The 15,870-nt window shown below is 36.2% G+C and overlaps 3 protein-coding genes across 4 annotated transcripts; 1 reads left to right on the top strand and 2 right to left on the bottom strand.

The window, feature by feature from the left end:
- Positions 1-149: 149 nt before the first annotated feature.
- Positions 150-5,657, bottom strand: LOC111008217 (SAP domain-containing protein). 2 transcript variants are annotated; one of them, XM_088118815.1, is made up of 6 exons: positions 5,213-5,657; positions 3,517-4,996; positions 1,976-2,026; positions 1,340-1,540; positions 1,103-1,254; positions 150-971 (listed from the first exon to the last, which is right to left on the bottom strand). In XM_088118815.1, exons 2-6 carry the CDS (start codon positions 4,964-4,966, stop codon positions 507-509), a joined length of 2,319 nt encoding a protein of 772 aa, XP_087974941.1. In that variant the 5' UTR covers positions 4,967-4,996; positions 5,213-5,657; the 3' UTR covers positions 150-506. The 2 variants fall into 2 exon arrangements, with proteins under 2 accessions (XP_087974941.1, XP_087974942.1); XM_088118816.1 differs by lacking the exon at positions 1,976-2,026 and having other exon boundaries at positions 5,213-5,656.
- A 1,640-nt stretch (positions 5,658-7,297) lies between these two features.
- LOC111008482 (RNase L inhibitor protein-like protein) lies at positions 7,298-12,371 on the bottom strand. The gene is made up of 10 exons (XM_022281212.2): positions 12,105-12,371; positions 11,991-12,019; positions 11,825-11,871; positions 11,637-11,702; positions 10,862-10,902; positions 9,746-9,882; positions 9,445-9,535; positions 8,432-8,503; positions 7,859-7,971; positions 7,298-7,651 (listed from the first exon to the last, which is right to left on the bottom strand). The coding sequence occupies exons 1-10, from the start codon at positions 12,182-12,184 to the stop codon at positions 7,515-7,517; spliced, it is 813 nt and encodes a 270-aa protein (XP_022136904.1). The 5' UTR covers positions 12,185-12,371; the 3' UTR covers positions 7,298-7,514.
- A 1,221-nt stretch (positions 12,372-13,592) lies between these two features.
- Positions 13,593-15,870, top strand: LOC111008140 (DNA-directed RNA polymerases II and V subunit 8A). Its single transcript, XM_022280739.2, has 4 exons — positions 13,593-13,981; positions 14,090-14,247; positions 15,168-15,262; positions 15,578-15,870. Exons 1-4 carry the CDS (start codon positions 13,909-13,911, stop codon positions 15,690-15,692), a joined length of 441 nt encoding a protein of 146 aa, XP_022136431.1. The 5' UTR covers positions 13,593-13,908; the 3' UTR covers positions 15,693-15,870.

The raw sequence follows: 15,870 nt of genomic DNA, 5'->3' as shown, positions 1-15,870 counted from the left end.
ATAAATGAGTTTTTACATCAGATTCAAATACTAAAAACATAACATTTGAGCAGCTAAAATAAAAATAAGAACACCCCCAACTGTGGGGGAAATAACAAACAAATGGAAAAGATGTCCATTTATAAGAGTCAAAAGCACAGTAGCTGAGATCAGATGGAAGAGGTTAGCGTCATGAAATTTGAGGAAAGCCTCCACAAGATACTACAAATCTAACTCATCGTATGTTTTTTGTTCCGAATGAAAAGAAACATGATTACATAACCAAATACAAAGTAATCCATTTCAAGAAGTGAATCTTAAGGATATCCTAATTAATGTGCAACAAAACCTACCATCAGATTCTATTTAAAAACCCACCATTTTCAGCTACAACATATCCTCCCTGCAAGCACTAAAGACACTCAAACATGCCCTCTCTATGCTTTTTTTTTTTACCTTTGCATAATCTAAACTTGCTAAGGAATCCACAGGGCGACAGCAGCATGAATACAACACATCTCGAACTACTACTTTGTGTGGTCTTTTCCCCTTGCTGCTGAAAGTTTTACCTGCACCTGTTCATCAGATAAAGGTAAATAGTAGATGCGAGGAGTTGCTTTGGTTTTCCTGAAGAGGTCGTCTAGGGTGACAATGGGAGTATCGACTTTATCAGGAAGTGCAGGCGGGGGTGGAAGTGGAAGCTGCTCCCTTGTTTGAGCAAGGTTGTTTGTGGGTGGGGGTGGGGGAAGAGAAGGTGGTGGAGCAAGTTGCTGCCTTGTTTGACGGGGTGAAGGCTCAGGATGCAAGGGTGGGGGCACGGTAGAGACCGGTGGAGCAACTGCTGCAGGTGTAGGTGTCTGTGGAGCTTCCACTCGAATCTTTACTTCTTGAGGATCAACAAACTCAGCCATGAGAAGGCGCCCACCATTTGGTGGCCATTGCAGGTTGTAAACAGCATCTCTAGTTTTCATTGCTTCTTCAACGGATGAGTACTGCATCGTGACAGTAGTTTCCAAGCAATCATTAAACATGTTGGTGCCGAATAATCAAATTCCAAAAATATGCAGCTTTTATAATAAGCAGTAAGAATAAGACCCCGACAACTAGAAGAGCAAAGTCTTACAGTTACATAGCAATGCGTCTTGATGTGATCCATCCAGAAACTGGTGACGTTACCAGTCTTGCCCAAAAGTTCTTGCACAGCTTTGAGGGTAAATGGACGTAGAAATCGATCAATTCTTAGTGAATTTGTGGGAGGTTTTGGTGATGGTGGAACTGCAAAAGACAAAAGTAGAAACGAGGGAATCAGATGTTGGCCAGAACTTATAATATCATCACATCTTCAAAAAATTTAACTCACCAACACGTTCCTTCGATGGATCTTCACTAACTGTGGAGTCAGATCTGGAGAAGTTGCGTTTCAGAGCAGTGGATTGATGAGGGTCCTTTGAGTTACTAGTGGATGTGTGAGAAGCATTTTGTGGCTCTGGAATTTTTAGGTTTTCAGCATTCCACCTGCGCTGTCTCTTTACGGACTCGTTATTTCCAACCACTGCTGGATCTGCATGACAATCTTATCAGACAAAACAAAACCAAGACAATTGATCTAAATTTGAAGAAAATCCAATGCAATATAAACTCAGTCAATTGGATCGATGAACAAAAATTTCATAGCTACAATCAAACGCACATCAAGTATTGACCAATATAGGACAGAGCCCCATCCCCCTTCAGAACTTTTAAAGAAAAAAAAAAGGGTTCTGTCGAGCAAGATGCAAATATTTGCAACAAGACAATCAAAGAGGTGACTTGCAATACAAAAGTTACTTATAAATTTATTATAGCTCATTGATTACAACAATTACTGGAAACCATTTTCTTCACCCCCAGCATTGGAAACAACCTCAGATAAGACGAGTTAAATCATGATTTTGATGACTGATGGTACAGACAGAGAAATGATAGTTGACTTGGAAGATTAGGGAGATTCAAATACCCATAAAAGTTCCTTCTGTTTGTGTCGTCTCCCGAGAATCAAGTTTGCAGGCTACAAGTAAGAAAGACAACGGAATTTTTCTTAAAAGGACAGCTAGGATAATTACTAGATGCAATGTTTTAAAAATTACACCACACACGCAAAAAAAAAAAAAAAAGCCAAGTCCCTATCAGCAGGCCTACTTTGGTTTCTATTTATTTCGCTCAATTACTCTGATAATGAGAAACTTAAGACTTAGAATTGAGAGAGAGATTCCCATTCCGGAAAGAACTCGGAGTTCGCTGAAGAGAGATTATACTTGAACATAAAGGGAACATTTGACATGGAGAGAGAGAGAAGAATTTGGCTGAAATGTGGACAAACCAACACCAGAAATTATCTCGACTGATGCCTTGTGGTATGACCCGCAAAAGGTACTGAGAAAGAGAGGTCTGTAGATGGGTAGATATGGAGACGGAAACCTGCCCATTTAGCTGCAAATAAACATAGCTAGCTGAAAATTCTTTAATTGCCTAAGCCGGAAAAAATGTTTGTTTGACTGAAAACAAGATTTCAGAGTCATGAGACATCATTTATATTGGAAGGTCTGTTACATCTAAGGAATCCTTGGGGGAAGATATCATTATTCATGAATGAAAGAGGCACAAATAAATAAAAAAAAAACAAAGAAAATGGAAAAATATTGAGAGATGTTGCAAAACATGGTAAAATATAGGGGTTTACTTTAGCACTTTAGACTCTTTTTTTTCCCCAACAACTACATCCTTTTAAAATTTGAAAGGAAAACAGCTAATGACTCGGGACTTTTAACAAATTCAATACTCTCAACGAATAACCAATTACTAAGGTAACAGCACTAAGAGGCAACACCAATGTTCCTCCATCATCATCTAACATCATTTGGCAGATTCTATCAGAAATGTCGACGCAGAGACTGCTGCGAAATAAAGATCAACTAGACTTCTCAAATATAAAAATCAAAAAATAAATTTCCATTGTAAGAAAACTAGCAATGCTCTTCACCTCAATTATTTCTTGACCCAGTGGTTAGTTTCAGGGAACTCAAAAACACATTGAGATAGTCTTTTAATAACTACTTTTATAGTTGTAAATGAGATGCACTCTAAAACTGCATATATCATATATGTCCCAGAAAATAGTAATAATTACAATCCAACATACAGCTAAAAAAAAAGACACCATTTATAAGAAAGATAAAAGAAAAAAGCAGCTAATAATAATTCATTATCCCTATACAAAGTAACATACAATAATTATCATATAAATAAGCAGGAAATACTATGTAACAAGCAATCTCTAATTGTAAATTCCCAAACATAAACTTGTCTTAATGATGAAAAATTTATGTACGCTAGAAACACTATACACAAATATCAATCCACAACATTATCTACGTTATGTGCCTAAAGATTTAATTAGGCTTAGAAAGTTGCACAATTTTTATTTATTTATTTCCTTCATGTTTGGTGGCTTGGGTCAGGCTTGGGGGGAAGGGGAGAGGGTCTGGAAGTAATCATTACCATGAAGCTTTCTTTTTTCAGCAGGCGAAGATGAAACATCATTCTCTATATCAAGATTCTTTTTGTCTGCAGTTGAGCCACGCACTGCAATGTCTGCAAACTTTTCCTCTTTGGATATAGGCTCCTCACTTTTTATATTCTTCTCTCCCATTTCTTCAGGATTATTCCCCGAATCAGTCTTATTCTCTATAGCATCTTCCATTGAATCATCCCCAGAACTTCTATCTAAATTTAACTTTTCAGAGAACCCCGCATCTACACCATCGTGTTTCTTGTGAAGTTCAGAAATCATGCCCTTAACATCATGTTTCTCCTCAACATCTTTGTTCACAGGTGAATCAACATCTTTATTCACAAGGGGTTCTACAACATCTTTGTTCATGGGTGACTCCACAACATCTCTGTTTGCAGGTGACTCTTCAACATTCTTGTTCACAGGTGGCTCTTCAACATCCATTGGATGTGATTCACCAGAATCTGGGACAATAATGCTGGATGATGGTTCCACCATCTCCTGCTTAACATCTAGTTCTAATTTCACATGGTCAGCAGATATATTTTCCTTTAGTTCAATCATTTCATTAATTGTCACAGAATCAGTAGAAATAGAATCAGTTCTTACTTGAGACCCTAAAACAGGGCTGACCTCAGATACCTGGTCGTCTGGAGCAGAAGAGTAGTGCATGGGATCTGCATGTTGAGACTTCAAATTCTCATTCTCCACCTGGGGCTCACAATTCACATCATCCAGCTGGGGCTTTGTATCCTCACTTTCCAGCTGGGGCTTTGAATCCTCACTTTCCAGCTGAGGCCTTGTATCCTCAGTTTCCAGCTGGGGCTTCGTATCCTCAGTTTCCAGCTGGGGCTTCGAATCCTCAATCTCCAACTGGAACTTTGAATCCCCAATCTCCGACTGGAGCTTTGAATCCTCGTTATCCTTGCTTTCAATGTTCGGTAAAGCTTCCTCACTTAATGCTACTTCGGAAACCACAGTTTCAGTCACAGTAACTTTAGTTTCCAGAGTAGTGACATGGATAGCCGACCCCTCTTCCACCCTAGGAGAACCATTGAGACTAACCCCATCTTGAAGTTTCCCTTTGCCCACCGCTGCAGTACCATCATTCTTGTCGACCTGAACTTCAACATCGTCTACCTTCTTCTCAACCTTGTTAGCATCTTCATTTGTTTCTTGCGTTGTTTGAGAAACAATAGATACATGTTCTTGGTCGTTGGCAGTATCTGTAAGTGGAGGGTCACCACCCTCAACACCATTGGTTTCCTCGGCATTTTCCCTTTCAATTCGAAGTGCTTCATCCAACCGTTTTATCAAATCTTCCTTCAGGCCCTTGATGGTTAATTTCCGTCTCTTAAGCTCTTCTTTCAACTCCGTAACCTTCCACTGATCAATCGGTCGATTATCAAGAATTGGATATTTCGATTTGGAAGACATCTCGCTAGAATCAAAACCCAAAATTTAAACCTGTAAGAATGGCAAGGCAGGAAGCACAGTAAGCACGTTGAGAGAGAGAGAGAGAGAACATACACAGCGAGAGTTCATCTAAACATGCAACTGCCTAACGAACCCACCCCATAAGGGATAAGAATCGACAAAAAAAAAATAAAAAATCTATCGACGCTGTAAAAATATAGAGCATTAAAAACAAAAATTAGAAAAACGATCTTCAAAATGACTCACAGAAGTATACGGCTGACGTTGCAGAGAGGGAAAAAGAGGCCAACAATTCCTTAGAGGAAATGATAGGAAAATTGTAACCCTAATTCCATAAGACAAAACCCACCATTAGAGATAAAAAGGGAAAAAACACAGCAACCATTCAAGAAAACCCACAAAACTCTTATCACAACTGGGGCAAAAAAAAAAAGAGAGAGAGAAAAATGAACAAAATAGGTCCCCCGAAACCAGTGCTTCTCTCAACTCGTCGCTGTAACCTGAAAATAAACGAAGACGAGAAGAAGAAAAAAGGAAATTTGAAAAAGATAAAAGAAATGTGTTGGTTTTTTAACACAAATACAAATTTATGTGCTTTGAATCTTGGCTTGGCGTGTAGAAGTAGAAACAGAGGGAAGGGGGCTTTCTAGGGTTTTTTGCTTCCTCGATGTGAACTTGATGTCGAAAGGATGGGAGGGACTTGTCCGATTAAAATCCAATATTTTGACGGCCAAATGTCCAAACTACCCCTTCAACTCTGTAACGCCTTTGCCTTCACCAATTCGGTAAATTTAGTTTTCTTTTTTCCTTTTTCCTTTTTTTTTTCTTTTTTTCTGCTGCTGAATAATAAAAAAAATACTCTAAAAACTTCCCCTGTCTATTTAAAAAACATTCGTATGATTTTAAAAAGTTTCAATACTACCTTTCATTATTTATTAATGTTTCTAAATTACCTTTTGAAAAGAGTTAATATTTTGATAAAACGACGTGGAATTAGCCTGAAGCTTACCCATCTATCCAATTTTGACCTAAAAATTTTGTTCTTCTATTCAATAGAATTTGCTTTAGGCTCAAATTTACCCTAATTCTCTTTTAAAAACAATAGCTTTTTTACATTTTTTTTCATACTTGATACAAGCAAGCTTCCAAAGTAATTGCTACGTCGTTTCAGATCAACGGATATTTACTCAAATGATATTTTTTAAACGCTCATGAAAGGTCAATGGTAGTACTAAAATGTTTGAAAGATATAGCGTTTTTTAAACAAAAGGCAAAGCTTAATTGTATAAGTTTAAATTTGTTTTATTTTGGTCCTCAATTAACATATATATTATGTCTTATATTCTAAAATTACTTTATTAGTTATTGTATTTGTTCTCTTTTAATAATTATATAGCACAACTTCAAGTTTGTACGTTATTATTGTTTTTTAATATTAATAAACTAAAGTTCCAAAATAGTAACAATCATCAAAATAGTTGTTTTTTTAAGTCTATTGACTAAAAGAAATATTTTAAAAGTTCATCATCGGCTAAAATATACCGATCTCAAATAAAAAAGTCATAATTAGTATAAATTTTTAATAATAAACAAAAACTTTTTTAATAACATAATTGTAAATATAATTTGATAAAAATAGTCAATCACCCGTTCAAACATAGTCCAACTGATAAGGTACCTATTACTATTACTGTCGATTTGATCTCCATCCCGCAACTATTAAACTAAACAAAAATAGTAATCAATTAGTGACACTGCAACTATTAAACTAAACAAAAATAATAATCAATTAGTGACACTGATAAATTAGGAACACTTACGTAAATGCCACATCAACTACCTAGATTAATTTGCAATTTATAAAGAATTAAATCAACGTTTTAATCAAGTAACGAGAATAGTTTGGTAAAATTGTAGGTATGCACAATTTTCATTTTTCTTTTGAGAACCCACACACAAAGTTTATAATTTATAACATTACTCCCTCATTTATATGATATCAAAGTACATTTATTTAATTAAAAATTGAAACAAATTAAGTTCCAACTTCCAAATTACAAAATTGTTTTGGTCAATTTCTCTTCATTGAGATCATATTTTACTATTTATCCATTCATAAACTTATTTTAAACAATTGTATCTCCATATATTTAAAAATCATACCTAAAAGAAAAAAAAAATGTAGCTTCAAAAGTAAAAAACAAAAAACGAAAAACAAAAGTGGGTTAGTTTGATTTCGATAGATAGTTGTATCAGTTCAATTTTTTCTAAAAAGGCTTTGTGAGGCGATTGTCTCCTAGTTGGACACAAGCAGATCCGAACACTCAAGCATATCGAAAAACAAATAAGTAAATAAATACAAGGAAAAAAAAGATCAGGGGGCAGTAGCAAATTTTCTTACAACTATGCATCATACCCTACACTCCAACTGGATTAATATGTTAACTACTAAGCAAAGCAAAATAGAAAATAATGGGGGGGGAAAAAAAACCTTAAAACTTTGTTGAGAAGTGTTTGATCTATGCTTTGCCTTGACATTATAACATTATTACTCGCTTTCTTCGTCACTGTCTTCTTGCAAGATCAAGTGGTTCAGATTCTTCTCCAATGGCGGAAGTCCATCGTCAGAGTCATCGGAGCCCTCGTCGTCTCGGCTCACAGATGGCTCTTCTGCACCTGCAACATCTGAATCGCCGTTCTTTCAAGTTAAAAGTGAAAGAAATATCCTTATCAATTAGTTAAATAGATATTTATGGTCTCAGTTCGCTCGGTTCGATTTCAATTCAATTTAATAGTTGGTTTTGTAAGTTGTGGTCGAGAGCGTCCAGAATTATTCAAATAAGGTGCAAGCAAAACAAACAAGAAAGTGATGCAGTTAGTTCAAAAGAATACCTTGTACATTATGCAGTTGTTTGGGGACCTGGCTTTGTTGTGATAGCCAAGCATTCTGGACCGAAATAATATCGGCACTATTCTCACACGCCGAGTACTTTTTTAGAAGCTCTCTGTGTCACATAAACACCAGAAACTTAGCAAGCATTCACATGGATAAAGCTCAGATAATACCAATTTTCAAGCCTTCAACTCCTTTTACGACTTCAATGATTCAGTCCGCCTCAAAACTTTAAATCTGAGGGTCTATATGGCATCTCTCAATTTTGTCCCTAATCAGTTTCAATTTCGTTTTTAACGCAAAATGATGGTGTGAATTTAAATTCTTCTTGTTCTTCTTCGACTTTGCCTGTATCGAGGCTATCTTGTATGATGCTAGTGGATTTCCAATTCTATGGATAAATTGGCCTGTCTTATCAAATTAAAACTAAAAGTATTTCAAACCCAACTAATAAAATATATTTGATGACGTTCTGTAGCACTAAACTTTCGAAAGATTAGGAACAAAATCGAAAAACGAGTCGGACTAAATTATATGTTTAGCTATAGTGTTATAAAGTAAATAAAATGTACCTATTAACGGAAAGAAAAGCATGGCCCCACTTGAACTTGCTAAGCAACAGGTCTGCTGTTTCCTGTTCCCCACTGTTAGTTCAGGTCAATAGAAAATGGTTAAACAAAATGGATAGAATGCTTGCTCCAACAAACAATCACCATTTCCAGCTATAAAAAGTGATAAAGAAGAATGACTGAGCATTACTCTATTCTACTTACAATCTCTAAAAGTAAAAAATTGCTAAAGAAGAATTACTGCCTGGAAAGATTACAGGATTTCAAGGACCTGAGAACTCACGAAAGTCCTGACTAATATATATATATATATATATATATATATATTTCTCTTTTTTGATAAATAGGAGTCGGAGCTTTGCTCCCCTAAACCCAAGGACACCTGTGCCTGTCCCAAGACTCGGACCCGGGAGGCATCAAGAGTTTTTGGTATTAGGCTCACTGTAAAGTTCAAAATTGAGACCTCTAAGTTAGTATGACCAAGAGACTCCAAATCCCTGGCAACCGGGCTGCCCCTTGGGGGCGAAAGTCCCGACTAATTTCCAACCATTCTATCCCACCGACCTCTATTTATTTACAATTGCAACTACGATCCCTAACGAGCTTGCTGACTTGCCTTTTAACTAACTCGACAACCTTGCTCAAAATATAAAAATGTCATTTTAACAAACTAAACAACTACTGCTTCTTTTGTGCCATGGTTTGAATTCATTTCCTCTGAATCCTTAAATTTTTCACTAGCTCAAGTGACTACTCAACCAACTCGTGGTAGTTGACTACTTCCTTCCATAATAAAACACATCGGAAGTTCAAGATCCCACTAAAAGATACCACCAAGAGAACCAGAGATTCACTTTTTTTTTCTCAATTATCAAATGTAAACCAATTAATTACACCAAATATATGACAAAGGAATATACAATGAAATGAGATTAGTAATTCGCATAAACCTCAGCAGAATCAGTGAGAAACTAACTGGTACACATGGGAAGGGAAGAGATGGAGGATGTGGTTACCATATGATTAGAGCAGCTGCTAACGCTTCCACACAAGATAACTCACACGGTCGACCATAATTTACTGGGTTTGCCGCTACTAGCCAAGGTACTACAAACATTTCACCAAAAAATTTGCCGAAGTTGAAAAACAGAACCAAGAGAATTAACCATGATATAATTAAATTAATAGTCATTGTAAACCAGATTGAATCTAGCCAGAGTGAAATGTCGATTGCAGTTTATTAAAGTATTAAAATTCATAAAACAGCAATGTTAAAAACAATATGAGATTTCCGTATTAAAGAATCAAATATCTTACATAGGCGAGGAGCAGAGCAGCGCAACTTCACAAATGGAACATCACCAAGGCGTGCCCATGAGCAATCCACAACCGCTAATCCTTTTTGTTTAAGAAGGCTTTGATCTTCTTTCGAGACACAATTCACTCCCACTGGACTGCCAAAATTTTCAGGTTGAAGAGGATAAAGATAGGGACCAACAAAAAGTTCATAAGACTTTCTGTGAGAATTTAAATCAATACAATTCATCTTTTCTCATCAAGCCATAATAACATTGTGAAGGTGGGTCATAGACTCATAATAAAAGGATAATTAGAAATATGATAGATTCTCTATCGGTTAACAACAATAGAGAGATACATTGATTGGGGATGACTCGAGAGCTCTCCTTCCCTCACAAACACAAGATTCGTAACCCAAAAAGTACCTCTTATGCTACGTGTAATCTATATTTACTAAATATTACAGACTTAGCTCACCATTCATCTTTCCCACCCATCAATTAGTTACATGACTCGGTTATCAGTGGGACCCATGCCGCATCTCAATGGAAGTTGGTTTCTTCATTTTTGTTTTAAATGTCCTCCCAAATACATAGGAAAGGATGACATTGCAACTTTGGATTGTCCAAAAAGGCAAAAACAATTGTGGCAGCCGTCTTCCTGTGAATACATCTTTCTTGAGTTGTTAGACAAGAGGGAGAACAACTGCACCGTAATTGGCAACAAATTTTCCTTAATACCCAGTCAAATTAAGGAAACCTCTCAACTCCTTCACATTCCTTGGAACCGCCCATTATCCCAATGCAACAATTTTAGAAGGATTGGCGGTAAATCGCTGGATAGACACAAGTAGATCCTCACAGAAGTCCAGCCCAAAAAATAGTTGAAAACAAACAGATTTCTATAAAAACACAAAGTGTCAAAGGTGATTTGGGACACCCAACAATATTGATAGTACCTCCCTCCATTAGGTCAGCAAACAAGTTTAAAATTCCTTTGATACTTCTGGAAAGTTATTTATGTAAACCTAAAACTAGAGATGAAATAAGATGAGTTGACAAATTTCTTGTGATAGAACTACCATCAATTAATGTTTACTTACAACAATACTAGGAAACATAATTGCTTTCATACCTTAATACAATGCCTCCAAAACCACTGCTAACACGCAAATCCTGCATGAGCTCAATGAAAGTTAGAAGAATTGAATACTTTTATATGTTGAAAGAACTAAATTAATTGTATTGTATGGAAAATGAGTGCTTTAATAAAAAATCTCAAATGAGCATGAACCAGATAATTCATATAAAATTTAAACCATCCGTCCTCATTTGATCAGGCAACTTAAAAATAAGTAAAGAAAATTGAACTTTTCGTTCCTTAATTTTCACTATTTCTATTTGGTCCCTGATTTCCCAATTTTTGTGATTTAAACCTGGTTTGTTGGTTTACAATCAGAAACTATGTTAATAAGAGTTTCAAGGATTCTCGCTTAAAAGAGCTTTAGATTGCTTCTTGTATTTTTATGAAGCATTGTAAGACCAAATTTAGAAATTATAATTGGAGCTCCCAGCTAACGAAATAGAGCCATCTAACATTATACTTCCTTTAGCAAGCAAACACAATACAACTTATTTTACTCGACTTCCATTCCCATTCCCAAATCACCATATTCCTATTACCAATCATCACATTGAAACGTATCTTCAGAATTCCCCCGGCCACATAGAACAAAGTCAATGCATCCAGCAAGACATTTTGTATGATCATTAATGAAGGGGAGAGTGGATAGAACATATAAAACTAACTAATTCTTCAGTGACATCCCTACATGGACCAGTTAATTTGCAAAAGGAGCAACATATATAAAAATATGAGAAGAAAATAAAATGAGAGAATAGGTACTTTCTTTTAGCAAGCCAAATCGTGCAAGCTTGCGTCCGGTACATCTTTTTGCATCACACTGCCCAAAATCCTATATCAACGATAAGAAAAACTATCAATTTTAGGTTGAGTACAACTTTTCAAGCTCAAGTTTCCTTCCTAATAACAAGAATTAGCAAAAGGGTCTAAAAAAATAGAATCAATTACACATACCCACATGGCAAGCTGAATTTTTGGACCCGCTGGCTCCTCTTCATTAGCTGAGAAAGAAAGAACTCATTAAGAACCTAAATTAAAAACCCCTCTACCGTAATAGCTTCTTATACCACAAAATAAATAACAGATATAGAAGAAGACTTCAGTCAGTCAAGGTAGGCACCTGGGTCGATCGGCAAACAATCGTCCTCTCTGAGAGAGAAAAAGAAAACTAAAACAAATGAGCAATCTGAGAAAGGGATGATTAGAAGAAAAGGGTAACTGTAAATGTAATTACCCGATAAATTTATGGCCTCGGGTGGATTGTCCGCGGCGGGGATGATGATTTTTGAACCGTCTTGGCTTGTTGTGGCTCATTGTGAGGCGGATTGATAAAGTAGAGTTCGGGTTTTACAGACTTCGCTACTGGGTTCCTTTTTTGTGCGATTCTAGTCGGATATTTCGCGGCTTCGAGGAACGATGATTTAGTAGCGCCGTCTCCAGGCGGCGGAACTAGTACCCGAGGACGGGGAAGTGTCGTTCGAATGCGATATTTTGGTTTTGGTTTTGGTCGGCAAATTAATACAATTTTGGAATTTAATAAAAAATTCATAAAAAAATTTTGAAAAAAATTAAAAATAACGATTTTTTTAATACATCTTAGGAGTTTCGAACCCATGTTACTTTAATTATAGATAGATGCCAAGTTATCACTTAGCTCATATTGGTAAAAATAACAGATAGTCTAAAAGTAACTTTGAACAAGTTTCAATTTGATTTCATTGATTTCCTAAAAAAAATTAATTTAATTGATTTTGAGAAATTGAAATGAGCTCAAACTAAATTGATCATATCAAAGCTGGCATGTAACTAGATTGACATCTTTCCAATCATATCAATTATAATGATTAGATAATTAAGGGGTACTTTATTCATATAATATCGAAAATTCGAATTTCTATTATACATGTTGTTAAACAAAAAAAAATATTTATATTTATGTTTGGATCTCAAATAATGTTGCAGCCACCTTTGTCTAAAGCTTCGAATGAGACTTCATATCCGAAACGCAGGAACGATCTGACTAGAAAGTCATTCAAAACTTGATTGAAGAACCAACATTTATTGAAGAAGCTATAGAGTCGATTACAAAAAGTACTAGTTTGAAAGGCTCGTTGGAATTGATCCGCTACGGGATTTACATTATACGCAACAGAAGCACCTGAAGTACTAAACAGAATAGGTATTAGTTTGGTAATGGTTGGAGCGGCAAACTCGGATTCGGCATGAGCCGGCGAGCCTCCAGGATAAGGGAGCGGACACTACTAACCAAGCCAAGCCTAGTTCTCGCCGATAGGCGCTGGTAGCTTGCTTCCAAGCCTTGCCAACTATAATAAATAGTTGTGGCCACGGCCCCAAGGAGCCTTAAGCACTTGTACAATGCTCAAGTCGACGGCTCCATCCTACTCGTTGCCCAGAGCCGTCGACTTTCGAAACTATTAGTAACAAGAATATCTTAGAAATAATATCTTGAAATTGTGAAGATTGGTTTTTTTTTTCTTTTTTTCTTTTTTTTGAAATCAATGTGAAGATTGTTGTTATATTATTGGTTTAATCATTTTCTCATTAGTTATTGTTTTATTAAGCCTTTTTTAAAAAAAAATTAAGCCTTTTTTTTTATAATTAGTTTGCTTCCCTATGATTCATGTTGGGCCAATTTCTTTTGTATTATGTTTTATGGCCCAATAGAAGACAACTCTTCTTCTCTCTTCTCCATCCCAAAACCCTACACATAATTTTGAATATTTTGTGTTGAGAAAAACCCTAATTAGAAATTGGAGAGCCACCCACCTTGAGAGAGAGATTCCGGATTTTTCCAGTCGTCTGACGCCGCTGCTCGCCGTCCGCCACCAGAAGCCGCCGGACGCCTCTAGAAGCTGCACGCCGTCGCCATCGGAAGCCGCCGCCGCCGGAGTGGGCTGGGCAAATTATCCATATTTTATAATTACATAGAATCTCAACACTCTCCATATTTGATATATTTTTTTGTTGCTTTTCTATCGGTGTAATTCTGCATTTTGAGGAGCAAATTATCCACAAACATGGTGGAGCTTCTATTTGATGATATTTTCAAGGTCAAGTGTGTCAACCCAGATGGGCAAAAGTATGATAAAGGTACTTTAATTTTCTGGTTTTTGAAACTCTCAATTTATGCGCTGTCTTGACTGGCTGTGAACGATTCTAGATGAGTGGCGATTGACTGCATAAATTTGTTCCTTTTAGTTTCTAGAATTGACGCAAGGAGTGAGAAACTTGCCATGCATATGCTTCTGGATGTAAATACAGAGATATATCCAATTGATGAAGGTGAGAAGATTCTGATGGTCTTATCTCCCACACTAAATTATGATGGAGCTCCTGTTGCCAGTCATAGTAGTCAGGTAATATTTTCCCCCTTAATATTTAAGAAAACAACATATAGAAATTAAATTTCCTGGCCATATCTGAATCTATATTCATAGAAATGTTAGAAAGGTAATTCCATAAACTTTCTCTGAAACTGAAAGTCTGAAAATCTAGAAGAGGATTTTGCCCAGCGGCCTCAAGAAACTAGAAAATAGGGTCACAATGTGCAAGTCGAGCATGTTCTTCAGTTCAGGCTGGATAGTCATGTCCCTAGAAAATAAAAAAGAAAAAGGGGATAGGCACTTATTTCAAGTCTTTCAGTGTCTTTCTAGGCTCAATGTGTTGGAGGAGGTGCTTGTTAATAATCCCCCTCTCCTGAAAAAAGGGATCAGGTATTTGGCACGCGGGTTTCTTTGCTATCTCATGGAATTTATGGCTCAGAAGAAATTGAAGAGTTTTTAGAGATATATAGAAGTCCTAGGTGGAAGTTTTGAATGCGATGCATTTCAATGCCACTCACTAGGTGCCCTTTCTGAAGTGTTCTTAATGATTGGAACAATCTCTTATAGTTTCCTTTCTCTTTACCTTTTTTTTTTTTTTGAGAAGAAACTAGAATTTTATTGAGGAATGAAATGAACAAGACAAGGGAAGAACCAAGAGCCATAATGGAGTTGCAAACTGTTTGCTACTTTTTTTTGGACTGCTCTTTTTTGTAATACGCTCTTTATGTTCCTTCATTTGTTCTGGTGGAAGTTAATTTATTAAGAAAAATACATGTTTTTCTTCTTCTTAGTATGGGATTTGGGAGGTACCATGACAATAAATGGATAAAAAAGAGGACGTGTTTTTGACGAGAACCGCTTTCACAAGCCTGTTGTACTCTGTCAAGATTGTGTACATAATTGTAATCTCATTGAGATTGAAGTAATATCTTTCAAATAATTATTTTTTGCAGGAAGGGAAGAAATCATTAGCAGATAAGTTTGAGTATGTGATGCATGGGAAACTATACAAACTTTCAGAAGAAGGCTCAGGATCAGACTTGAAAGTGTAAGTGAACTAGCATTGCCATGATTTTGCTCAACAATTTTGATCTGCTAATCCCTAAATCTACAATTTAGTCCCGTATCCGCCGTTTTCAATTTTGCCTCTTATCTTTGATGCCAAACGTTAAAAGAAGGGGGTTATGAGTAAATTTGAAAATGATAGTTTTAAACCAACCAATTTGGGTCAGATAAGTTACTACAAATCAGATCATCATATAAAGATATGCTTATTTCTAAAAATCGAAATGTAGCGTATTTTCAACTCGATTAATAATGTATATATTTTAACGATGTTTGGTTGGAATGGTTCTGTTTTCAGAGAGGTTTATGCATCTTTTGGAGGACTCCAAATGATGTTGAAGGGCGATCCTGTCCACTGTGCCAAATTCAGGGTAGATCAGAACATGTTTTTGCTCCTTCGGAAGCTCCCATGAACTGCAACCATCACTCCACTTCTTCACTCTCATGGCCTTTGTTTTTACAGAAATTATTATCTATGGCCTGATTATTTATTATATTTACAGATATCTTGTGAATTGAAGATCTTTACTAAATTGATTTTCCTAGTTTGTTGGATGGTTTAACATAACAAGTGTTCTTTTTCCCTTCCTA

Source organism: Momordica charantia (genome assembly GCF_013281855.1).
Source record: "Momordica charantia cultivar OHB3-1 chromosome 10 unlocalized genomic scaffold, Mcharantia_2.0 BLBB01000010.1, whole genome shotgun sequence".
NCBI classification, from domain to species: domain Eukaryota; kingdom Viridiplantae; phylum Streptophyta; class Magnoliopsida; order Cucurbitales; family Cucurbitaceae; genus Momordica; species Momordica charantia.
The sequence above is the reverse complement of the archived record's forward strand: the minus strand, read 5'-3'. Positions and strand labels throughout refer to the sequence as shown.

Excerpts from the sequence above, each read along its gene's own strand:
- LOC111008217 (XM_088118815.1), bottom strand. The coding sequence starts at position 4,966 with ATGTCTTCCAAATCGAAATATCCAATTCTTGATAATCGACCGATTGAT. Across the intron at positions 2,027-3,516 it reads TGAAAAAAGAAAGCTTCATG|CCTGCAAACTTGATTCTCGG; the intron begins GTAATGATTACT and ends TCTTACTTGTAG. Across the intron at positions 1,541-1,975 it reads AACAGAAGGAACTTTTATGG|ATCCAGCAGTGGTTGGAAAT; the intron begins GTATTTGAATCT and ends ATTGTCATGCAG.
- LOC111008482 (XM_022281212.2), bottom strand. The coding sequence starts at position 12,184 with ATGAGCCACAACAAGCCAAGACGGTTCAAAAATCATCATCCCCGCCGC. Across the intron at positions 11,872-11,990 it reads TTGTTTGCCGATCGACCCAG|CTAATGAAGAGGAGCCAGCG; the intron begins GTGCCTACCTTG and ends TTTCTTTCTCAG. Across the intron at positions 9,883-10,861 it reads TTTGGAGGCATTGTATTAAG|TCCAGTGGGAGTGAATTGTG; the intron begins GTATGAAAGCAA and ends AAATTTTGGCAG.
- LOC111008140 (XM_022280739.2), top strand. The coding sequence starts at position 13,909 with ATGGTGGAGCTTCTATTTGATGATATTTTCAAGGTCAAGTGTGTCAAC. Across the intron at positions 14,248-15,167 it reads TTGCCAGTCATAGTAGTCAG|GAAGGGAAGAAATCATTAGC; the intron begins GTAATATTTTCC and ends TATTTTTTGCAG. Across the intron at positions 15,263-15,577 it reads TCAGGATCAGACTTGAAAGT|AGAGGTTTATGCATCTTTTG; the intron begins GTAAGTGAACTA and ends TTCTGTTTTCAG.